At 39.0% G+C, this 25,727-nt stretch overlaps 1 protein-coding gene across 2 annotated transcripts; it reads left to right on the forward strand.

The window, feature by feature from the left end:
* Window positions 1-99: 99 nt before the first annotated feature.
* On the forward strand, window positions 100-25,727 carry mamdc4 (MAM domain containing 4). Of its 2 annotated transcripts, XM_033975926.2 has the most exons (29): window positions 100-169; window positions 2,716-2,808; window positions 3,388-3,546; window positions 4,581-4,706; window positions 5,018-5,254; window positions 6,360-6,482; window positions 7,028-7,186; window positions 9,433-9,536; window positions 10,487-10,642; window positions 11,398-11,488; window positions 11,554-11,667; window positions 12,478-12,564; window positions 13,111-13,248; window positions 13,661-13,800; window positions 13,886-13,994; window positions 14,932-15,036; window positions 15,221-15,355; window positions 15,422-15,549; window positions 16,245-16,458; window positions 17,124-17,261; window positions 18,103-18,230; window positions 18,305-18,395; window positions 19,033-19,182; window positions 19,379-19,504; window positions 19,907-20,031; window positions 20,486-20,591; window positions 21,757-21,929; window positions 23,692-23,757; window positions 25,095-25,721. In XM_033975926.2, exons 1-29 carry the CDS (start codon window positions 133-135, stop codon window positions 25,122-25,124), a joined length of 3,588 nt encoding a protein of 1,195 aa, XP_033831817.1. In that variant the 5' UTR covers window positions 100-132; the 3' UTR covers window positions 25,125-25,721. The 2 variants fall into 2 exon arrangements, with proteins under 2 accessions (XP_033831817.1, XP_033831819.1); XM_033975928.2 differs by lacking the exon at window positions 23,692-23,757 and having other exon boundaries at window positions 25,095-25,727.

Genomic DNA, 25,727 nt, shown 5'->3' on the forward strand with positions numbered 1-25,727 from the left:
AGAGCATGTCTACGTACCGCTGTGAGGAAATGTGTTTATGGCTTATTGCAGGTGCATTGTGGGTAAACCTAAAGTCCAGGCCTTATCTCCAGACCCAGAGACACAGGTGCTTCATGGAGGAGTGGAGCAAAGATGAGGATCCACTTCAGTCTGCTGTTTACTCTCTGGGGTAAGACTCAATTATATACTTATATACTGCTTTAGATGGAAACATGGAACTCATTTGTTAGAAAACCCGTGAGATGACATAATCTTGTAGCATGTAGTATTTTAGTGTATTTATTTTATGTCCTGCCCATTCAACAAATTATTAGCAAATAGTGTTGCGTAAGTATTTCGATTATTTTTATTTTTTTAATCTATAATGTGGTCAATATTTTCATAAATTTGACATAAAAAAAAAAAAAAAATCTGTGGATTTAGCCAGATATTATGTTTATTTTTTATCAGCTTTTTTTCTCACTGTAAATTAGAAATGTATACAATTAATAGTAGAAATGATGTAAGTAATATTAGTATCTGAACATATATTTTGTATTAGATTGGTCATTGATGAGACTTAAAGTGTGTGTGACAGGTTTTTATGGGTTTTTTTGGTGGAATAGTACCTGCGCTAAATATTTATCATAGTTTTACATCAGTTAAGTGGCAGTTTGTGAAAGAAGTTGAGAAGAAAAGTACAAAAATACAGGGCGTGGTGGTGAATTTTAAAACAGAATCTGTACAACATCGACAGGGATAATTTACGAGCAAGGAAGGCTTTTTTTTTTTCATTTTAAACCCTCATTTAACAAAATAAATTTGTTGTCATTTATTTTTATTAGTCTAATCATACCTATTGTGCAATTTAGACACTTGTTAACATAATGGTTGCTAGGTAACCGTTATGTAGTTACCTCTATGGATGTGTCTAACCAGCAAGTAAAATTATAAACTTCACGAATAAAATCTTAAATATAATCAGAAATTGGAAGTCTAACCTGTCATATGAATTTATTAACTTTATACATCCACAAGGGAAATTATCTATACACAGGATTGTCAGAAGAATCAAAAATCAGATACTAATTGATACTAAATCTAGTATCGAAACAAGATACTCATTTGGGCAGGTATCGATACTAAAATTTCACACTCGCAGGACAGAAATGAACCTTTTCTGAATCGATTTAGAAAGATTTTGAGCTGTATCAGAACAAGTATAAGACACATAGACTCATATACACCCTACTTGGACGACTGAGGGATTACACAGATATAAGGCCACATGGGAATATAAAAGAAAGTACGTCGTGGTATTGGAATTGGTATTGAGTATTGAGTCAACGCCTTAGTATCGAAATGTACATAGTAGCTCAAAATATTACAACAAAAACAATGCATTACACTGTCATATCGATAGCGTATGAATAATAATAATAGATATGAGTAAGTCTGTGTTCAAAAGGGCAGCCAGCGTCATCGACCTGATTGGAAAACTCTGCACAATGTTTACAGTTTATTGGTCTACTCTCCCCCTCCCTCTCCACCCAGCGACTTCATATTAAAATTGATAGAGCTGTTTAGGATTGCCGTAGTCTAAACTGTTCTGCCTTATAAAACCCCGGATATGACCCAACTTCAAATCATTTATCTGAAGCTATCGCAGTACGACAAAGGTCACATCACATCCATCTACTAAAGTATAAGTTTTATTTTGCACATACACGTCCGTAAAGGTGCGCTGTGTAAGGCACGTCGCGTTGTCTCCATGGAGATGTGATTGCTTTTCCTGGAATATTCCTCAGTATAACATAAAGCTTATCTATCTCCATAAATACAGCAATAGAAACTCCTGTGTGTGAATATGCAGGATATTAATGCCATATAGCGGGGAAATTCCACAAAAAGCAATAACATCCCCATGGAGACTAACAAATTCTGGACCACCAACCAGAAAAGTTACATAGTCCAGCTTTAAACTAGATCTGGACTTAATTTTGCCGGATTTGGGAAGGTTTAGAAACAGTTGTTATAGAAAGTACCACTGAATTGGCCTTTTGGTGCTCTCAAAGTTGCTCATAGATGCTTTATTTAGTCAAACCTCATGTACGCTGGTGCTGAAAAGCTGCCCCGGGGCAGACTGAAGGAGACATGGCTGCCTGTTCAACTACACAGTCTCATTCTAACTTGGCTGATGTCATTTAAATGTTTTCCTCTGGGCTTTTTACATCATGATTAATGCAGTTTAGATACTTGATATGACCTAAACCTCAGATGGCAGTGGCTCCGTGGATAAGGATAAGGCCGTCTTTATTCTCCCTGTAGGGAAATTTGTCCTCGGCATGGTCAGGAATACCGAAGCTGGTGGATTTGATGGATTTTTATGGTGCATGTTTTGCGTTGACGGGGGGAAACCAGAGGAAAGATACTAATCGATACGAAAACTAGCTGATTCTAGATACTAGCACAAGCCTTAGAATGACTTTCAGGTAGGTTCCAGAGTGATCCGTGTACTAGTCTGTGTGGTTTTATATTTGTTCTGATACAGCTGGACGACGGAGGGATTACACAGATATAAGGCCATGTGGTAATATAAAAGAAAGTACTACGATTTAATATTGAAAATCACGTTCTATCGTCCAATTAAAGAGTGTTTTTTATTATCATTGTGGTATCGGCATCGGAAACGGTGTTGAGTATCGAGTTTATTCCTTCGTGTTTTTTATGTTGCAGCGATTACAGCAGGGACCCAGTGCTGCCAGGCTCCAGAGCGGAAGTGTGACTTTGTGTGTGACTGCGCTGAGTGTGAGGATGAGCTGAACTGTGGTGAGTAGAAAGGAAAGCTGAGATAACAAATGGACAAAATTATAGTAGATAGTAATGCTAACAGATTACTACCTCCTAACAAGTATAACTCTTATTCATGCATCAGTTAATCGTTTTTTAAAAAGGCAATATTTTGGGGTTGTAGTAGTTTAGTGGAGTAACCATAGGAATCACAAAGCAGGGGTGGAAAGTGACCTAATAATAATTACTATGTTTCTGTAAATGAATAGATTTTGGGAGTAATTATACTTGTACTTGTAATTGAGTATACTTTTAACATGTAATTAGTTCAAAGGAGTTACTGAGTACTGCAAAAAGGAGCCCACTTTGAGTAGTATTTCTTATGTGTACTTTTTACTTTTACCTAAGTATTAAAGGTAGTGGATTGTATTGCATTGTATTGTATTTTAGCCATATACTTGTTTTTTTTTTCTTGAGTATTCATTTTAAGTACTCTTTCCATCACTGTCACAGAGAGTACCCAGTTCAAATCTTGCCCAGGTTCACGCTGTTGCTGTGGCACTCATTACCTCAACTTCTGTTCAAACTAAAATGATTCTTTTCCTGTTGTTCCTGAAGGTTACACGGGGGAGCAGTTTGCGTGTGACTTTGAGCAGGGGGATTGTGGGTGGACTGTCGGGTCCGGGGATGCACTGTACAGATGGGAGAGACGACAGAGAGAAGACGCCTTCACGGACAACGGGCCGTCCTCAGACTACACCATAGGAACTGGCACAGGTGAGACACTTGACCTATTTTCATACTCATGTTTGCTTCTCCGCTGTGTTAAAGGAACACTATGTCATTGTTTTTACTTTGAGATGTTCTTGCTTTGCCTGGAAAGTTCCACACTGCCATCTTGTCAAAGCCTGAACTCGTCAGATCTCAGAAGTGAAACAAGGCTGGACCTGGTTAATACTTGGACAGAAGATTGCTGCAAATACCAGGTGCCACGGGGGCGCTAGGGGCCGACGGTGCAGATTGTTCGCCTCGTCAGTTTGGCCCTGGGCAGCTGTGGCTACAATAGCAGCCTTACCACCAGTGTGGAGTGTGGAGTGAATGAATAATGTTCTGTAAAATGCTTTGTGTGACTTGAAAGGCCGCACGACTCTGATTGAGTAAGTGCAAGATATATATTTGTCTTATAATGCCATATTGTGGAACATTCTATGCAAAGCAATGACATCTCCGTGGAGGCAAGCCAGTAACAGACAAAGTCACAAAGTGCACCTCTAAAGCAGCACTATGTAACTTTTCTTAATGATGTTCTGTTTTGGCTTTGGGCAATAAAAGAAACTGTACGTGAATAAATACATGTATAATTTTTATAGAGACAAACCAGCGGAAGGTCCCCCGCCATAAAAGTTACATAGTGCATCTTTAAAGTTAAAGTTTATCATGTTTTAATGTTGCAGTTTTGCATCCTGTAATAATTTTAATAGCTTTTAGGACAAAGCATATCTTTTAGCATTAAGCTGACAAAGGCTTAATTTGGTTTCAGTTTCAAAATTCAATACCCCCTGTTACCAGCAGAGGGCGTCAGACACCTTATCCAAGCATTAAGATGTTAGAGAGACAGCTCCACATTTTTTTTTTTAAATGTAATTTTTTTGCACTAATAAAATCAGTCTATATTCGGGCAAATTTAAAATGAAGTTCGTAGTTGCGAGGGACGTGTTTTTTACTCCTGTCTCCCCCTTAGTGTCTCATATCCCATAAAAGCCGTGGGATATGTAGTGTGGCCAGAGTAAATGTGTGCTCTTGTGTTCCAGGCTGGTTCATGGCTGTGACTGCAGTGACGCTGGAGGGAGTCAGTCGAGCTGTCCTAGTCTCCCCAGAGATGAGACAGTCTGCTCCTACATGTCAAGTCAGTCTCCGCTACTTCATCTATGACTCAGGTACACACTATGTCTATGGCTCTCACAAATTGTGTTGTTAAGTAGTTCATTTACTTTTAATTATGGATCCACAAAGGACAGAAATAATGTGTGCACTGAAGGAAAACAGATGCGGGAAAGAAAGTCCAATCCAGTATTACAAAAGGCTACCATAGCTATTTAATAATGCAGAGTAAATATAAGGAGTTGTCAGGATAATCTGTACTTTTTACTTATTACTGGGAGGTACACTGCTTTTAAAATACTACTACTTTCCATCATAATTGCATTGCCTCACACTCACCCGTCTCTTTTTACTCTTGTGTCCTCAGGTTTGACGGGTCTAGGCAACGCCCCTCTTTGGGCTTCAGTGCGTTACCCTGGCGGCGAGGAGGAGGCAGTGCTGTGGCGTCCCGAGCCCAGCAGCGTGCGCGGGTGGAGGGAGGCCACTGTGTTTGTGGGCAGGATCTCCTCCACCTTCAGGCTGGTGTTTTACTCTGAGAGAGGACACGGCCAGAGCGCTGACGTAGCACTGGACCAGCTGCACTTCCAGCACTGCGCTCTGCCTGGTACATACTACTATTATTTATGAACAGACAAGTTAATATTGTTACCATGGTGACATTTAGCTGTTGAATTTACTCTACCAGTCAAAAGTTTGGAGACACTTTTTCAGTTATGTTTCTACCCTATTTTCATGATTATTTACATTTTAGATTCTCACTGAACGAATGAAAACTATGAACACGAATGGAATGTAGTAAACAAAAACGAAACAAAAAAACTCTAAATAACTTAAGACTTTTTTTAGATTTTTTTTAAAAACACCATTTGCTTTGACCTTTGGTATTTCTTTACCCTGACATGACACAGCTGTGAAGTGAAAACCTTTTCAGGAGACTTCACCATGAAACTCACTGAGAGAAGCCCAAGAGTTTGCACCTGTCGACAAAGCAAAGGGTGAACACTTTGATGATTTCACTATAAACTATAAAAAATATTTAGTTGAGGTTTTTTTTTACTTTTTTTCTTTGCTACATAATTCCACATATTGGTTCACGTATTTGATGTCTGTTTTATGTGTATAAAATGTAGACAGTAGTAAGCTTTTTTTTTTTAAATGAATAAGAGGGTGTATCCAGACTTTTTACTGGGAGTGTATATATTCAACATTTTCAGAGAAATTGCAAATACAAATAGTTTATGAAAATAAAGGGTCTGAGGGACAAGTCCTCTACTACAAAAGAGGGCACTATTTTTCTTGTGTAGATAATTTTTTGATAAAATATGTGTAATTTCCTGTAATCTGGGCTGATATCTGATATTTGTCCTGCTGCTGTGGCCAATAAATGTAATCTTTTTTAGTCTATAGCAAGACCCACAAATGCATCTTAAGTTGAAGTAAAGCAAATTAACTTTTCAATTAACTTTGGGGTAGTTTCATGTTTATATTTGTGTAAGCATACAGATATATAGCACTTCTCTATTTCCATTTTTACTTCAAAAAGACAAATCTGATGCATTGAGAACAAACTGGGACGGACACATACAATGCACAGAATGGAGCAGTGCCAGAAAAACTTAGACAATATTCCACTCTAAAACATTAGATCAAACTGTCACATTTTAGTATCAGAAAATAACTAAGGCAATATGAAACTACTGTGTGTGCAGCGCCCCCTGAAGGTGGCTGTGGCCCTGGCATGTTCCTGTGCAGCAACCAGGCCTGTGTGGAGCAGAGGCTGAGCTGTGACGGGACTGACGACTGTGGGGACGGGAGCGACGAGCAGGACTGTGGTGAGGCGGCAAATACATCTATACTCCAATAAACATTAAGTATTAAGAAGCACTGGAAAACAAAGATCTTTTTTCCCCATATGTTTGATCAAAATGTGTCTTGCACCAGTACAAATATATTGTAAAAGCAGCTCTTGAGGTCATCTGCATCTTATTAGAAAGCATTTTATTGTCCGATAATCAGGAAGTGTGTGTTAACATGCCAGTTGTTGTTAACATTAAACTCAGCAGTGGCCTCTGAGACTTATAAACTCATCACCGTGAGTAATTAAGATGCTCAGAATGCATAAGGTAAGTGAGGAATAACTTTGAAACAATGCAAACCCTTTAAAATTAACTAGTTTATTTATGTATATTTATGTATTTATTTCTTTTTTAAGACTGTAAAACTCAGCTGACCGGCACAGTATAAACCTTTTAGTGTTACATTCACGTCCCATTATTCTAAGGAACCTACAAAGTTTAAAATTGAGGCTTCAGAAAGTGTATATGAAATGTGAAATGTACTTTTGTGTGCTAACGTGTTCCATTTGGTTTGCGTGCAGAGGGATACAAACGCTGTGACTTCGACGAGGGTCTGTGTGACATATGGGATCTCAGGTCTCTCTCTTCTCTCAAATGGGTCAGAACAAACCAGCGGAACATCTCCACCACTGACCCAATGAGAGGACCGGGCCGGGACCACTCCAACAACACTGCTACAGGTACTTCAAAACACCTACACGTCTATTTAGGCTTTTTAATGACTATTTACATTGTAGATTCTCACTGAAAGCATCAAAACTATGAGTGAATACATATGGAATTTACTAAACAAAAAGTGTAAAATAACCAAAAACATGTTACATTTTGTTTTAAATTCTTCAAAATAGCTTTACCCTTTGCTTTGATCATTGCTTTGCACACTTGTATAAATCCTGACAAGGCACAGCTGTGAAGTTGTCAGGATTTGGGTTTTTTTGGGCGTGTTCTGTGCAGTTTTCCCCCCTCCCTTCTGTGGTTGAGCCTGGAGCCGGGTGGAGATTCTGGCTCCTCCCACACACACCTGCAACCCAGTATCAATCAAGCTGCACCTGTGAGGATAAAAAGACTTACCCAAAACTCCAAGGCCAGATCGTCTTGTCACCTTCCCATATTCTTGTCATTTCCCGGTATTTCCACTAGTCGTTCTTCATGTCATGCGCCAGTTTATTTGTTCGTGTATCCACCACGATCCCGCACCCTTGAACCACACTGCACCTCCGTCTCCAACCCAGCTCTCCACAACCGGTACGAACACCCCAGCCTCTGACCCTGCGACCCACGACCTGCCCCAAGACGACTGCCTATAACACCGCTCCCAACTGTCTGTTCTGTCTACCTTCATCCACATTCCTGCATCTGCAGATAAACTCTGAACTGTTTCCCGAGTCTGTCTCTTTGGTCCCTCCGTCAGTCCTTACGACTAAAGTGAACATTTCAGACTTCATAACATAAAGCTCACTGGGAGAAGGTCAAGGGTTTGCAGCGCTGTCGACAAAGCAGAGGGTGGCTACAGCAGAGAATCAGAACTTAATTAGATTGTCTTTGCTACATAATTCCATACATCATGCTACGTATATTTGATGTCTTCAATATGTATTTGTAAAGTAAACGGAAAGGGGAAAAAATAGAATGGAAAAGACTTTTTTGCATTATTTTCAGGTGATAACACTCATACCTTCTTTGATCAATTCATCACAAATTTGCTAAAATATGTAACTGACAAATAGTGATTTTTTTTTTTTTTCTGTAAAATGCTGAAGTCACTTTTAGAAGGAACACTACACTTCAGTGGCAGCGTAGTCTTCCATTAGCAGCAGAGGGTGCACACAATGTTGGATTTATAAAATGCAAAATATCAAGGCAAAGATGTCCAAAAGCCAGAATAGTGCATTCTGTAGTTTGATCCTTTTAAATATTGCAACAATATGAACGCAGTCGAATCAAAATCTGAATTTGAATAGACGCACTTAGCAAATCACAAAGGCTGCAATTCTTCAAGTAACTTAATCTCCTCTGCTATTTTGCATATAAATGGCAAACCCTGCAGTTTACCCTGCAGATCTCTATGAACATGCTCTGAAATGTGATTTGTTTGTCAGTTCATATTTCTGTCTTTTTGTCAGTTCTGCAAAATTTTAAATTAAAATGTGAACTTTGAACAAAATACTATTGTTAACCTCCTGAGACCTGGCGTCCTCATATGTGGACAACACATTTTGGGTTGTCTAGGCCACAATGCAAATTTTTAGAAGAAGAATAAGAGCAATAAGAACAGCAACAAAGCATGTTCAATTTAGAATTTTTTTTTAACAGTTTAGAATATATATACGTATTTTTTTGTAAAGGCACATGTCCTTCCTGCTCCTGTCAGCAGCTCTTCACATGAGACACATTGTTCCAAGAGGCACAATTGTTGTTTCTCATTTTGTTTTTACATTCAGGACAAAAGTTGCTGTGTTCAGGGTCTTAATAAATAGTTTTTGCAAATTATTATTCAAATGTTTTATCAAAATGATTAAAATGTCCACATATGAGGACATTCGATTTACATCATTTTACATCATCATTATTTTCCAAAACAAAGAGAAATGAATAAAGCCTGTCATGCAAGAGCTCGGGTCTCAGGAAGTTAAAATGTAAATTGCAAATCTAATGAGTCGCGATGCTTGTCAGAAGAATCACAAATAGATCTTTTGTGTCCTCTGGTGACATATTCATTTTATTTGTGTAGTTTTAACATGTTTTCAGTGACATCCTCCCGCAGCTCCCTGTTCACTGCCTGATTTTTAAATATTTATTCCTTTTATCATGCGCAAGAACCTCATAGAGATACAACTGGACAGAAAGTAGTGACGCTAACAGTGAGGTTGTTGTGCACAGACGTGGTTTTAAATATCATCTTTAAATGTTGTATTATTTGTCGCAGGTCACTTCCTGTACGTGACTGTCCCTGAGTCTGGGCTGAAGAAAGACTGGGCGGCTTTTCAAACTAAAGTCCTGGATCCAACTGACGGCAACACCTCCTGCAAGGTACTACTCTCCCAGTATCATACAGTTCTAATGGAGATATACTGGGTGTTCCTCGTCTGATGAAGAGGAGGAGATGGACATGCTGAGGAGGGAAAAAGTATATTAGGGGCATTGTGTATGTCCCATTACAAATTATATTAAAAAAAATATATGATGAATGTAACACGCACAAATCCAAACTATTCTAAAGAAGGGAAGAGAGAGTGCCTTTATATGATTGAGACTACCAAGATTAACAATACATTATATTAGACAATTGACAAGTGCAGATATCATAATCGTTTTTGCCAACTAACGTCACGCAGGGCAGATTACACATGGATATTATGATAGTCGGCGCCATATTGGTTCAAAAATATCAAAATTATGGCTTTTCACTGACTTTTAACAAGAAGAGAGGCTTTTTAATCTAACAACGGGAAGCTGAAAACTGGTTTAATACTGATATTTGCCCAGTTAAGACATGTTTCCTTTGGAGTTTACATTTATTTACATTAACCACCTGAACCAATATGGCGGCAGGTGGCAAAAAAAAACATCACGGTACCACTGTGTGCAGGTTTTAGTGAAAATAATGCATAAAAATAAATCAGCTATGTTTTGCTAAAAGCGAAAAGACCTGTATTTTATTTAAAACCTGTTTCTCAAACTTTATAAACTTATATTATATTGTTAACATTTTTCAGAATCTTGCTTTTTGAACTTAAAACGACCTTGCTCTATATATTAGTTACTGGTTAGCCAATGTTATTTCTTTAAACTCTTAATGTTTAAATTTTTTGAAGAGTTTACGGGAAAACGAATGAGCCATTTTGCTTCCCGAACTAGAGCGGACTTCGAAGTGGGCGGGACTGTTGAGCTCCATTGTCCCACTAAAAGACTGTGATTGATTTGATAAGACTTTTCATATACTTCTTTAATATGATTCTACTGTCTCTTCCATGTTGCAGATGGTGATGTACACGCACCAGTTTGGGCCACGCTCCGGTGGGCTCACGGTGCTTGTGGCAGACCAGAAGATTTACCCCGTGTGGGAGAGGGGCGGAGCTCTGGGAGACTTGTGGGTGCGGGCCGAGGTGGACGTCCACAGCAACTCCACTTTCCAGGTCAGGTTTGTTCACAATGCGTTCACCAGCTTCAACTAGAGTAGCAACACTGGAAAAAAAAAATCACATCTTGTCTGTATGAAATTCAGTAATAAATGAGCATAATAATCTGGTCTTGTCTCCATGGAAACGTCTTGAAAGTTCTTCAGTATGGCATTTAACTTATCTATTTTGCATAATTACATGTATAGCTTATTAGGAGTGGGCTTGATCTCCACAGATTTGACTCGTAAGTTTGTCTGGAACCTTGTGTCCATGGTCTCCTTGTCTACAGAAAAGTTACACAGTGCACTTTTAAGCTTGGTAAAAGAAATGTATTGTATTTATGGGATGAAAACAAGAGTAATTTGGCATGAAAGACAAGGCTATGTATTAAAACAAGTCCAAAACATCTTGAACCAAGTAATATTTAGGCTCATTAAGTAAATAAATCTTAAGTAGTCAGAACTTTTTCTTGTTTGCAGTGTTGTTTTCAGCCTCATTTAAACTGCTTCACCTTCCCCATGTTGTCTCCAGTGAGCCCAGGAAATATTCAAGTTCCTTTCATTCCACTGTAACTACTTTTGTTTTCACACGTTTGTGGCAGCAGTGGCTCATTGGGTCGACTATTAACCTAAAAATCTAAAGGTTGGTGGTTCAGTCCCAGCTCAGATCAGTGCATATTGTTGCTTTACCCTTGGGCTGAAGCACCTTGCCTTTAAATCCATCTGATGTGTGAATGAGTGATTGTTTAGTTTTGTGGGTTTTGATTTCAGATCATGTTCATGGCTGCCATCAGAGACTTTAAATACGGAGGCATCGGTGTCGACAGCATCGTGTTGTCTCCTGGGTGCCAGCTATCCATAGGTAAAACACACTCTCATTCATATCTCAAATGTACATATTCTAATGCTGTGTGTTGTGCTGGGCAGAAAACAAGACCCTGGCTGCCTTCCCCAAACCCCCTCCCCACCCCTGCACCTCCCCAGAGAAGATGTGCGACTTCCAGGTGGACTGTGAAGCAGCGAAGGACGAGGACATGTGTGGTCAGATGACAGTCAATACTTATACTGCATTAAAGGACCTGTATGTAGGCTGTGCTCTTAAGCCTGGTGTCTACTGCATGATTTTATTTATCTGAGGGTAGTGCTATATGCTTGCGGTGTTTCTGTGTTTCTTGCAAAAGTTTGTAAATGAAAGAGAAAAGGGGGAGATGGTTCCGTACTAAACCAAAGCATCAAATTACAACTTGGTCATCACATCCAATGTTTTTGTAATTAAGAATAAATCAGCAATAAAATTATTATCAGTAAGAGGAATATTTGATTTGAACATGTTTACCTTGTATCTGGAGACACAGTCAGGTCATCTTTATGTAAGATTTTGATTTAAAATTTCATATAGTTCCTTTAAAGCATTCTTCATTTAGATTTGATCAAATACAATATAATATAATACTATAAATGTATTTGTGTCTGTAGTGAATCTACACCAGCTGACCTCACAGTGGTCACAGCCTTAATGTAGCTCATGAATTAAAACACTACACTGTATCCAGTGGCTGTGGCTGGCACTAGTGCCTCACTACAAGAAGGTCCCAGGCTGACATCACATGCCGCCTTAGACTGCTCTTTTAAAGTTATTTTTCCCTGTGTTTGGGTAGGTTTCCTCTGGAGAGATTTCTCTTCAGAGACAATAAAGTAAACCTTTTCTCACCATTAGCAGTGAAGACATTTTAAAGAGATTTTGTGGAATGCCAAAATCCACCAAAGGATGCTATAACATGAAAAGTACATAAAAGCCTTTGTAATATCAAAAGGCATTTCCGGTTCATGTGCTTTGTTGTTGTGTTGCAGGTGACTTTGCATACTCAGAGGGCCATGAGGGCTGGATAGACTCTAGTGTGGGGAGTCAGGGCTGGATCAGGAACGCCACATCCAAAGGTGCATTTCTGTGACTTTAGCAGTTTTTGTTTGTATTTCAGTGGCAATGCTTATCAGTAATCATGTGTTTAAATAAGCCAGAGTAAGACAAAGGGTAGTTTTTCTGAGTGTCCAAGGGCAGGTGTTAAAGGTGCTCTGTGTAACTTGCTCTGAGAGTCCATCACCTTCTTGTCTCATAATGATGTTATTGCGTTGTCTGGAAGCTTCTACCGTATGGTATAAACATATCTTATGTATCTTTGATTTATTTAATCACAGGATTTTTATTGCCAAAAAATACTTGATGGACTCACCTTTTTTTCTTCATAGAGATTGACGTTTTATGGCATTCTGTGGAACATTTCAGGCAAAGCCATAACAACATATTTATGGAGAAGGATGAAGGATTTTCACACACAGGAATCATACAAGAGTCCATCTTGTACACCTGACTGATCTGTTGCACTTTTGGTGTAAAACAGAACTCAATAGAAATGCTTTTGCTCAGTTACCAGAAAACCATGCAGCATTAGCCCTGAGTCAGTATTGGTTGTTCTCTGAGTGCAGAGGTGGTCCTGTACGTGGCAGAGTCAGCAGGGCACCAGAGGACCCCGGCCCAGATGAAGACCCCTCTGCTGGGCCCCTCAGGACCAATCTGCACCATGAGCTTTGACTATGCGCTCACCGGCAGCCCAGGCCATATCGGTAAACACCTTCAACTTCAGGCAGAAAAAAAATAGATTCAATGACATTGCCTATGCATTGATAAAAGGCATTTTCTGAACTGTATAGACACATCTGCCTATGACAATCCTCAGAAGTTTATTCCTTTATCATGGCTGAAAATCCCTTTAAGTCCTTTAAACCGAGTGTTTTATGTTGTCACAATACTCACAATCATTCTAATGTTATTCAAGAAAGGTTTATTTCTGTCTATCTGCATGTGCCTTTTTAGTATTTTTAGTACCTGCTGAAATGAGTGTCTGGTTTTCCTATGGGTTAGTGTCTGATTTTTGATACTTTTGACAATCCTAGTATGAGGTTAGTCCTGTTGCTGCCTGTAGTTTCATATTTCAGACAGTGTTATGGTATATGTTATGTTATATCTCTTGTGCAGGGGAGCTGTCTGTGCGTGTGATGGACAGTGTGCTCGGACCGCTGCCCAAAATCTGGGAATTTGCAGGGAAAACAGGAACAGATGGGGAATCGTGGAACCACACAAACGTATACATCGGGCAGAGGAGATCGCGCTTCCAGGTGCTTCTTCTTATCAACATAAAGCTTTTAATAGTGCGTTTTTTTTGTCATGTATTTAAATGTATCTTAATTTATGTGGCACTAGCTGGCATTTGAAGGACAAGTGGCTGAGTTAAATACTATGGCCGAAATCAAAGTCACAAACATTTCCTTCCACAACTGTCATCAAAAGTACTACCCCCATACTCCAACTGGTAAGTCATTTTATAAAATCATACACCATATAGGCACGGTAATTTAAAGCAGACCTGTTATGCAAAATAGAGTTTTCAGAGCACTTAATCATGTTATACTTGTTTCCCTTCATCATTTACTCACCTCAAGTAGTTTTTGGAGTGATTTGTGCATGTTTGAGCAATATTTAATCACTATATTGCTATTTATATCCCGTTTTCACCACCGCCGGCATATGTCCACTGCTCTGTATCCACAGTTTTACATTCTTAATTGGTGATACGGGTAGGATTATGCAGCGTTGTCTAATCATTTTGGTACAACTGAAAAAAAAATGTGCTACTCGCTGTGTGATGTGCAGCCATCCATGGGGGGGGGGCGACAGCTACGCAGCTCTTTGTTGCGATGACATTTACGGCAATGTCAGCTTCTACTGAGCACCGTGACAAAAGCCAGTGGACTTGTTTCTAATATTAAGTTGTTTTAGAAGAATAGTAAGATTTAAAATGTGATGTGTCCACAGGTAGATAGATCATAACTATATAGTAGGCAATTTCAGCAACATTGTCTGGCCCTAGTACAGATATATTTTATGAGCAGCTCTTGGGGTTAAAATATGTCTGCTGGGTATTGTCTGCATCAAATTACAAAAAGTTTTATTGTTTGATAATCAGGAAGTGTGCTGTTCTAGTTGTTGTTAGCTTTTCCAAAAACTGCATTGGTCTCAGAGTTGTGAAAAGTGCTTATAACCTTATTTTGGTGAATAATTAAGATGTTTGGAATTAATAAGCTAAGTGAGGAATAACATTGGACCACTGCGAACCATTTAAAATGAAGTACGGTAGTTCTGTTTTTTTACAAGTAAAAAATCAGCTGTTTGTGTTATGTATAAAATCATTGCACTTTTATATGACGTGTTCTTCCACTTGGTTGTTGATATTTTGGGCTTTGTTCCAGGAGTGTCGTGTAATTTTGAGGACGGACTCTGTGAATGGTACCAGGATAACAATGATAATTTTGACTGGAGTCTGCTGGACGGAATGGACCACACCATCAGTATTGGTAAAACAAATCATTACAGTCTATATGCCTTTTCACATTACATCATTGATTTTCCTCCTACACTCACTCACACTGGCAGATTGGGTGAAGTGAACAACAATCATTTCAAAACCTCTATATAACTTGTAACTTAATGTGGAGCATGTTGTGTTGAGTAGATTGTACAGTAGTGTGTTACGTTCAGGCAGGAGTCTGGTAGTGGACATGTGGGACCCGTCTCTCCGTGGTGCCTTCGGACGTCTTCTGTCATACCCACGGCCCTCCTCCACCACAGGGACATGCCTCTCTTTCTTCTACAAGCTCTATGGACCAAACACAGGTACGGAGATGGTCATTTACAAGCAAAATACATTATAACAATCCTCTAACTCTTTGTGTGCGTCAGGGACTCTGAATGTGAAGCTGCTGGATGAAAGCGGCTATGAGCTGACCCTGTGGTCTCGCACTGGAGCTCATGGGAACATGTGGCATGAGGCTCAGTGTCCAGTGCCCCAACAGAATACTCCCTACAGGGTAAGAACTATACCCCACCAACACAGCCCTTACTTGATAGTGGTTGGAATTTATAGCTGTTATCCCAAAAAGCTAGTTTCATCCATTACATATATGAAAAATGCAATGTGCAAATATACCATTATGTTAAAGTTACTCTTCTAAACATGTATATGACATTTTAACACTATTGTTTACTGTTCCTAATCCTTTTTGGCAATTTTAGTGCATGTTAGGTACATTTTAAGATTTCTGGTCAAAAACAGTCAAAAACTGAGTGTGTGCTGCCTTCAGTGGCTACTGCAATTTCAAGTACTTTGTGACATCACACAGGACTGCTCTTCTTTAGGCCTCCAGGTACTTCCCAGTTTAGCAGCTCTATTTGAAATGAGCTGAATGAGGGGGAAAGTGAGGAGAAATTAGTCTGAGTATAAACGAACAGTGTGATTGGCAGGTATCCACACTTTAAACTCCACCCTTGCAGCTAAATGTTTATAATCAGAAACACCTGTCTATAATCAGGGCAGTCTTGTATGATGTCATGTAGTACTTGAAAAACAGTGGCCACTGGAGGCAGTACACACTCAATTTTAGACATTTCTGACCAGAAACCTGCTAATTTACCTAGTTTGCACTACAATTGCCAAAAAGGACTAGGAACCGTAGACAATGCTATTAAAACACCTTACACTTTGTTTTCCTCTGTATTGATCCAGCTGATGTTTGAGGCGGTGCGCTCGGGCTTTGATGGACGCATTGCCATTGACGATGTGGGGTTCAAGGAAAAAGAGTGCACTTCTGTGTCGAGGATGTGCTCTTTCGAGGGCAGCCCATGTGACTACAGCAGCTCTGGGGCCCTGCGCTGGCGCCACATCAATGGAGACTCCTCCTCAGACCCCAAGACGGACCACACACTGGAGACCGCACAGGGTCAGACAACACTCACATATAGTCAGAAGATAGAGTCAGTGATACAAATGATCACAGTCAACATTTGTGCATGTGCCTTTTAGATATTTAATGACAAAGTACAATGTATTTCAACCTGGAAAGACGGACACAAAAGAAAAGTATTAGTAAGCTTTATTGAATCAGTTATCTTTAGCGCTCAGACTCCGGCAAAACTGGGCACTGGTTGGATGAAGAGGGGCAAGCAGCTAGTAATTAGCATTCTAATTACTAGCGATAGCATGCTAACAGTGCACTTCCTGGTTATCAGATAATAAAATACTTTCTTAGATGTGGACAGCGGACTTATTTTGACCTCAGGAGCTTCTTATACAATAAATCTGTACTGCAGCAACACAAATTTTACTCTAACACTTACATATTACCTTACATATATAATAAAGTTGCAATGGATTTCGCCTGTAAGAAAATGTCATGCAAAAAAAAAAAAATCTATGTACAATTTCCAAAGGACAGACCATAAAAAGTCCTGTCTGAAGGCAAGGAGCAAGATATTTAATGCCAGAATAAAGTTTTTGGCACCAGCTTGTAAGTAAAGGAACAAGGAAGTAAATAAGAATACTTAAAAAAAAACACTTGGCCACTCTTAAGTACAATATTTCTAATCTAAGTAATCTACTCTCCAGGGTACTACATGCTGCTGAACACCGACTCGGACATATTCCCGGCTGGGGCAACCTCCACCCTCACCTCACCTCTCATCTACGGGACGTCCAAAACCCAGTGTCTCCAGTTCTGGTACCACATGGGCGGAGCTAGACCTGGTGGGGAAATGCTACTTCACTGTGTCTTGTACTCTGGATCACTTAAGCTTGTCCAAATTGAATTATTAGCGTATATGTATCGGTGGAAGTATTGCAATAAGATGTTGAGCAGTTGCCCTATGACCAACAGTTTGCCTGATCTAATTTTACTACTCAAGTATGGGAGTGAATGAATGCTCTGAAAATCATCAAGTTGTTGTGTAAATCCATTATTATTAAAACATTATTATTATGCATAATGGGAATACAAAAGAAATGAAAGTAAAGCAGTAGGTAGAGTAATAGTTCTGTTGCCAGACGTTTAGCAGCGTCTGAGGCCAAGAAATTTGACCTATCTCATATGAATGTTTTTGGTCGTGGGCAGAAGGAAATGGAGAATTCGTTCTCAGTTGACTTACCTGGTAAAATATTGAATAAATACAAAAATAAATAGACCACAAAATAGTTTCTTGTCCTTGTCTTAAAGGAACAGTTTGTATCCTGCTCTAGGTATCACAACTTAACCTGCAGGTAGAGGACACGGATAATTTTTCTCATTCTCAGTTTATGGACAGGCCTCATGTGAAAGCTCAGAACTTCCAGAATTCACTCGCTGAGCTGCAAAGGCTGCACTAGCACTGGTTAATGATTGGCTGCAGGTGCTGGGGTTTAGGTAGTGACAAAACACCAAATTGTAACAAAAAATGGCTATCATGTCTAATCTTTTTGTAATTAAAACATATCTGTATTAGAATTGTTATCAGTAAAAGCTATATTAGATTTGAACATGTTTAGGTCGTATCGGAGAACACCAGATAGGTCATGTTTATAACTGCTGAACATGATCTTGTGTGTTTTGAAGGCACTCTCACCGTCTACATGAAGCCAGTGAAAGGGAAGCGAGTGAAGATCTTCTCTGACAGGCTGAACCAGGGGGAGGTGTGGCGTCATGGCAGCGGTAACATCTCCCCTGACCTGGTGGACTGGCAGGTACACACTGGTTCACAGGGTAAGGATGGAGAAAAGGTCCCTCTTCATAACCAGTTGTGTTTTCTGTTGTGCAGCTGGAGTTTGAGGTGATCGGAGCAGGCGGCAAAAACGGTCACGTCGCCATTGATGACGTCCACATTTTGAATCATGCCTGTGAATCTCAAGGTTAGTGCAGGACGGGGTGTGAGGGTATCGTAATATCAACTTACAATAGTGGAAAGGACAGTTTAAATATGTTCTACTAAAACACCAAATCCACGTTTTTGCAACTAAACTGTGTATATGATGTCTTAATGGCTTATTTGCTGTTGCTTTTTTGGTGAAAACTAGGTAGATTTGCAGTTTTCTGGTCAAAAAGGCCTAAATTTAAGTGCGTGCTGCCTTCAGTGGCCTCTGCAGTTTCAAGTAGTTGGTGACATCACAAAATACTGGACTTATTACAAACACCTGGCTGCAGGAGCGGAGTGTGAAGTGTGGATACCTGTTAGACCAGTCACACTGTTTCTCAGTTTAGAAGCTGAAATGTGAAATGAAATGTGTTTGAGGGCGAAGTTTACAAGTTTAATCACATTTTAAAAGCTAAAAGTAAATATCAGCAAATATCAGTCTTCAGCCACAGCAGCAAATCAAAAATCCGGTATCGGCATTGGCAAAAAAAATAAAATCCATATTAGGCCATCTCTAATTTCAGTTATGAACCAAATAATCATGATCATACTATTTACCATAACGGAGCAGCTCTAATTTGTACAATACTTTTCTCCCGATATTAACTTGAATATTCATAAATGTGTGCGTCCAGATTCAAAATGTTCTCTGGAGAAGAGCCTGTGCAGCTGGACTAACACCCAGGACGTGCTTAAAGACCGATTGGACTGGGAGCTGAGCAGTAGGGAGGCAGAGAGACACTACCCTGTCCCTGAGGCTGACCACACCCTAGGACACGAGAAAGGTGAGGGACAATCATACTACAATCATACTACAACAACAACATAACCAAGATGAAAGCACGTTTTTGTTTCTGATACAGCTCAAGATCATTCTAAACTAGAAACTAAACTAGATTGTTAAACCCTTTTATTATTATTTGCTGTTCTGTATCTTCTACCAGTAAACAAAGTGGATATCATTGTATTTTATATTCTCAGGTCACTTCCTGTTTCTACCCAGCAGCGACAGGACAGCAGCCAATCAGAAAGCTTGGTTATTAAGCCCACACCTGCCCCCCACCAAAGGCACCTGTTTGAAATTTTGGGCCAATATGCCTTTTTCAGGTATGTTCACGCACCTCATTAATAAGATTCACTATGATAATATAATACGTACACATATTTAAAATTATTTGTTTTCTCTCATTGCATATTTTAAAGGTTCTCTGAATTTTACTGTCTTAAAAACATGAAAAACTGTTTGCAGTGGTCCAAAGTTAATCCTCACTTACCTTATGCAATCAGAGCATCCTAATTATTCATTATTATTCAGTATGAGTTTATAAGCACTTTTCACAGCTTTTAGAGACCAGATTAGTTTTTCTGGCGCAGTAAAGCTAACAATAACTACCATGCGAACAGGCACTTCCCAAGTATCCTTCACTTTGCTTTTCAAAGATTTACTAATTTATTTGTATTATTTTTTGCAATTTATAATACTCTTCCCCCCTCTACGCTGCCCTCTAGGGGTGGGCGAGCTGACGGTGTGGCTGCGCTCTGAAGAAAAGAACACAAAGTTACTAAGCACCAGTCAAACCGGAGGGTCCTGGACACGCTTTGATGTGAATATCACCTCCACTAAAGAATATCAGGTCTGTGTCAAAAATCAGATGTTCGTTCTTATTGTAGTTTGTTGTTTTAAGATCAGATACAGATCAGATATGTATAAATTCTTCAAAACAGCCTTTAGTCTTTGCCTTGCACTCTTTTTATTCCACTAATGAACCCTGTCAAGGCACATCTATGAAGTGAAAAGTATTTGAGGAGACTTTTTGAAAGAACGCCAAGAATTTACAGAGCTTTCAACAAAGCAAAGGGCGGATAATTTGAGGAATCTGAATCCAAAATATCTAAAATATAAAATTCCATACATTTGGTTGATATATTTTATGTCTACAATATGTATTTACAAACTTTTGACACATTAAATACATAAAAATACATATACAAACTGTCCAAAAGTATAGGTAATGTATAGAAAAACTTATTAATGCGTAAAAAGGAAATGTATAGTGATTGATTAATGACGTGTAATTCTCTTTTCAGATTGTCCTGGAGGGCATTAAAGGCAGCTCCGGGTTCCTGGCTTTAGACGACATTGAGTACACTGTTGGAGTGGACTGCTCTGGGACACAAACTGATCCTGTCGATAGTAAGAACCATCTGTATCTCATTCACACAGTGCCTGATCTATGGACATGTAGAGGGGTCTATACACCACAAGGGGGCTCTAAATCCTCAGTGTAATCTCTGTAGAAATGGTGTGCAAATGTATGCTTTGTATTGAAAAAAATTGGAATTACAATCAAGAAATGTTACTTTACAGAGGTAGATTACTTGTGCAACTTTTTAAAGAAATTGTACGTTTCAGAGTACTTTTCTACTCCTGCTTGAGTAATATTTTTACTGAAGTAACACGATTCTTACTTGAGTAAAACTTGCACTTACTCTTCCCACTGCGAGTAAGTCTACAAGTGACAAAAGCCTTATGTTATGTGTTATGTTGTTTTTTTCTGTCTATTACACCGTGTGCACGATTATTAGTGATTATTTTGACCATATCATCATTTTATCTATAATTTCCAACTCCAAGCTGTGTAAACTTGAATGCTGGTTGGATTTAATGCATATCAGGTGATGTGTATTTGTGTAATGAGGGAGGATGTGGCCTAAGGAGATCAACACTCTATATCAAGGTGTACATGTAGATATTCTCTTAAGAAATCCAAAACTTCCCTTTTACTGCTTAAATGTTCAGGTTTGAGGGTTTGTTAACACTTTGGATTGACCAAGAGCACTGTAGTTGTACAATAACAAAATTAATCCTCAAAACTACAACACCACTAATAATTGGGCATACAGTGTTTTTTAAAATACCAGATGTTGTACATTAATGTTTTATCGTTCAAATTACATTCACTTCTAATTATAATTCAAATGTTCCTTCCCAACAGGTTTCCCAAAACTTGTGCATTCTTATCTCTAAGCTTACTTTTGTAAACTGCATGCGACGTATATTATGGTTGCTAGGTAACAACATCTGTCAAATCTGCTGCCTATATCCAACCAGGAAGTAAAATATATCAGTAAAGTTTGTGGTGGTTTGTGGAAAAAAATTGAAAAGTACAAAAATACACAATGATAATTTACCCTCAAAGACATAATGATTTACCGTAGTCTAATTGTGTATTTAGTTTTGGGCCTTGTTAATATTATGGTTGCTAGGTAACAGTCATAGAATTACCTCTGCCTGTGTCCAACCAGGAAGTAAAATTATAAACTTCACCAAAAAAATTAACTTAACTGTGTGTATGCAGAGAAAAGACAGCCTGACGCAGGAGGCATCGCGGCCTCTGTCATAGTGTTTCTGCTCCTGGTGTCCACTCTCATCGCTTTGCTGGTCATCTACCTGAGGTCCAGACGCCAGCAGAGGTCTCCACCTGCAGGGCCAACGGGATTCGCCAACCAGTCCTACGAGTCTGACCTTACTGTGAGTGTAGAGACAATAAGTCACACAATATGAAGGGCATAGTTTATCCCAGTAAACAAAACATTCCTCTGTCAGTGATACAGTACATTAACCCAAATATAAATGTTGCTATGTTTAAAAAGTAAAATGGGTAAAATGGTTTAAAGAGGGGGTATAATGGGGTAATTGTGGCATTATTATGGGAATATAATGCGAAATCTGCTTCATCAAAAACATGCCCAAAGAGGTTTTATATATCATCCATGTATGCTTGAGTAATTTAGTGATCTCTCCGAGTCCCTATTCAAACCCTCCTTATGGTTAGCAGCACAATTCTCCATGAATATACAAAAACATGAAACAAAACAATACGCTACAACTTCACAAACCTGACGCAATGTGCAGAAGTAACATTAGCGGGATGCACTCTGATTGTGTTGTGATGGAGCTCTGAAGGGGGAGTAACTTAGCGTGGAGATCAATGGGAGCAGAGACTCATCAAAAATGAAACGGAAAATTATAAAACATGTTAATAAGTTGTTTTCAAAATAATAAAAGGTAACATGGTGATCTAAATGTGTATCAACAGTTAATACCCCGTCTTTAAGGTTGTTACCACCTCTGTGTCGTGGGTTCGCTTCTCAGCCTTGAATGCAAAATGTCTCTTCCCTCTCTCCTCATTTCACGCTATAGCTGTCTTGTCCAATAACATCTCCATGGAGACGAACAGATGACAACCCCTCCACCAGAAATGTCGCATAGTGCACCTTTACAACGCTTGCTATTTTCATTTGCCAAAACTTCCTAAGATTTGTATTCTATATTTAAATTTTCTACATCAGCCAAACTACAGTTTCATGGTTATTTTGAAGATATCGCCTCACCTCATTTCACAACAGTTTATTCAAAATGTTTCTCAAGCGAATAGATATGGATCAGACCTGGACGACTGAAGGTTTACACAGATATATTCTTAGGCAAATGTAATAAAATCCATGCAGTTCTATCCTACCACCATGGAATTGATAAATAATAAAAATTTGACAAGTTTTGAAATAGGGCAGTATGTCAAAAATCATATTGCATTTACTGATCTGTGCTATAATGTTGTTTAACACACACATTCTGCATATTTAGGCTGTGTTCTTCTCTCAAATGGAAAACACTTTGTTCCACCTTGTGATGTCATCATGTGGTGATACAGAAAATGCTCCAATGTGTTTTTAAACTCCATACACCTTCACTAGAATCATTTGATCATTTCATCCCTGGATTTGCTTAACTTTAGAGCTGCAGCTGTTGTTTTAGCCTCATTGAAACTGCTTCACTCCTCTGTGCAGCGGCATTGACAAGCTCAGCTGTACAAAAGGTCAAATTAAAATATTCCAAAATAGAAGCAACAACTTAATGTAGACAGTCTAATAATCCAGGATCACTCAAACATGTGTGAATGAAACAAAACACAGCTCTGGCTATGGTTTTGAGGAGGTCACAGCTTTATGGCTCAAAGCTCATATGAGTCCGTTTTGTGTAATGTAGGACTTTTAAAGAATACAGATTTTATTAACTGACATTTAACACAAAAAAATTGTTCCATGTTTCCTCCAAATTCTTGCATCTGCTCCAAACCACGTGCTTTCACTGACAGAGGATTGGCTGTAGCCCTCTCCATTAAAAAGACCCAAGCTGATCATTAGAACAGACTCACTGAATTGATTAAAATTAAATTAATTTCACAGCCATATTTAAACACACCATTATTCAAATGTTTGTATCTTTGCAGGAGGATCACATAAGTGTCCCTCCTGCTCAGAACCACCCGATGGCAGCTGGGTTCAATCATTTCTCAGTGAGTGTCTGCCCAGACCCACAGATATTAAACATTTTGATGTATATATTTATGTATTGATACCCAGCTTGTTTATCTCCATGGAGATGTTATCGCTTGGCCTGGAATGTTACACAGTATGACATTGAATTGATCTTTTTCCATGGACACCACCAGGCCAAGTTTCAGATCTGTGGAAAAGCAAGCCCACTCACAATATATATTAATTATAAAGGTGCATTATGTAACTTTTCTGGTCCATCACCCACTTGTCTCCATGGAGATTTCCTTACTTTTCCTGAAATGCTCTACAGTTTGGCATTATACTTCTCTATTTATATATTCAAATACTGGTGTTGCTTTAAAACATGAGTGGGATCGCCTCTCCTCAGATCTAACTTGGCTTGATGGCATCTCCTGCTCGTCTCCGTAGACATAAATAAGTTTGATACTGTGGAGCATTCTAGACACAGTTATCCATGGAGACCACCAGTCTTCAAGAAAATATAAATAAATGCAAGATGGATACGTTTAAAGGCACTGTACCTGATTTCTACTGTCTTAAAATGTGGAAAAACAGTTTATTTTAAATGGGGTGCAGTGGTTCAGAGTTATTCCTCTCTTACCTTATGTTTTCCAAACATCTTTTTACTCACTAACAAGAGTTTCGCTTAACAACAAGAGTGTTAACAGCACACCTCCTGATTCTCAGACTATAAAACGTTTTATAATAAGGTGCAGACGGTTATTTTGATTCCAAGAGCTGCTTATACAATACTGAGGGAAGACACATTTTACTCAAAATCAGGAAAAATCAGGTACAGGTTATTTATTGTCATACTGTGGAACATCTCCATGGAGACAAGCATGTAGCAGACACTTAACCAGAATAGTTCAGTAATCCTCTGTAAAAAGTCCTGCCTCTAAACGGTCACCAAACACGTGGCTTGAATTTTCCCTGGATTGTTGCAGCACAGATAGAGACACTGCTCTCTTTTTAAGTTCATAAATCATCACCAGACTCATTCAAAGCATTTTTGTTGTGAAATCGAGCTCATTACTGCTGCATACTTGCATTAGCATGTCTGGACATGTTCCTCATTACCTAGTTTAATTGTTTTGCTGTGGTAATTTCCCCTGCTGCCAGCAGATGGCTGCACCAGATCAGGGTATGGAGAGCACTGAAGCTATGAAGTGATGTCTTTTATTTAATTAACCATGATTATAAGTTGTAAATCATGAAATGAAAAAGCAAAGATACTCAAACATGTTTAAATGCCAATAACAATATAAATTATGTGTAAAACTTGTTCTTTAAAGGTTCTCTTTCTATACTTATGCTTGCTGGTTTGTTGCAGGACTATGGGGACATGGGGAATGTGGACTGAGCTGGTCTGAGCTGGTCCGTGTGTGGGTCTGGACGTGGTACCACAGTAGCAGAACTACTTGTGCCATGTAAACCAGGAGAGTATTACGGAAACCCTGTCGGCAAGACTTGGAGTGGATCCTTCAAGGAGCTGGGTGTACCGCATGTGTGTCTATGGTGGAATGTTCAGCAGTTAAAATACAGAAAAAGACTAAATGGATTTAAACAACACATTTCATATTTAGTAGCCTGTGATCAGTGTGAGCGTTCATGGTCATGTTTAGGTGTTTGATTTTCAACAAAAAAGTGAGAGTGACTAACTGAAAAACCGTCGGCTAATGCTAGCTAGCTTGTGACTGTTATTTGAGAGGGACTTATTAAACAGCACAAAATCAGCTCACTTGTTGTAGTTCCAGCTAAATCGACTCTTTATGGTCAGATTGTGTTAAAACAAAGGTCAGATTAAAACTCTAACTTGAGTAACAGAGCTTCAGACAGAGCAGTGCCTACTGTTAGCTACACATCCCCAGGGAATGTTGATGACATCAGCTGCAAAGTATGAGTAGTAATAGTAATGATGTAAAGTGCAATATAAAGGTGCAAGACCCTATCCCTTATAAATGAT

This window comes from Periophthalmus magnuspinnatus, chromosome 12 (assembly GCF_009829125.3).
Source record: "Periophthalmus magnuspinnatus isolate fPerMag1 chromosome 12, fPerMag1.2.pri, whole genome shotgun sequence".
Taxonomy (NCBI): domain Eukaryota; kingdom Metazoa; phylum Chordata; class Actinopteri; order Gobiiformes; family Gobiidae; genus Periophthalmus; species Periophthalmus magnuspinnatus.

Bases quoted from the DNA above. Each gene is read 5' to 3' on its own strand.
- mamdc4 (XM_033975926.2), top strand. From the start codon at position 133: ATGAGGATCCACTTCAGTCTGCTGTTTACTCTCTGGG. The intron at 11,489-11,553 runs GTAAAACACACT...TGTGCTGGGCAG, and splicing joins TGGGTGCCAGCTATCCATAG to AAAACAAGACCCTGGCTGCC. The intron at 13,801-13,885 runs GTGCTTCTTCTT...ATGTGGCACTAG, and splicing joins AGAGGAGATCGCGCTTCCAG to CTGGCATTTGAAGGACAAGT.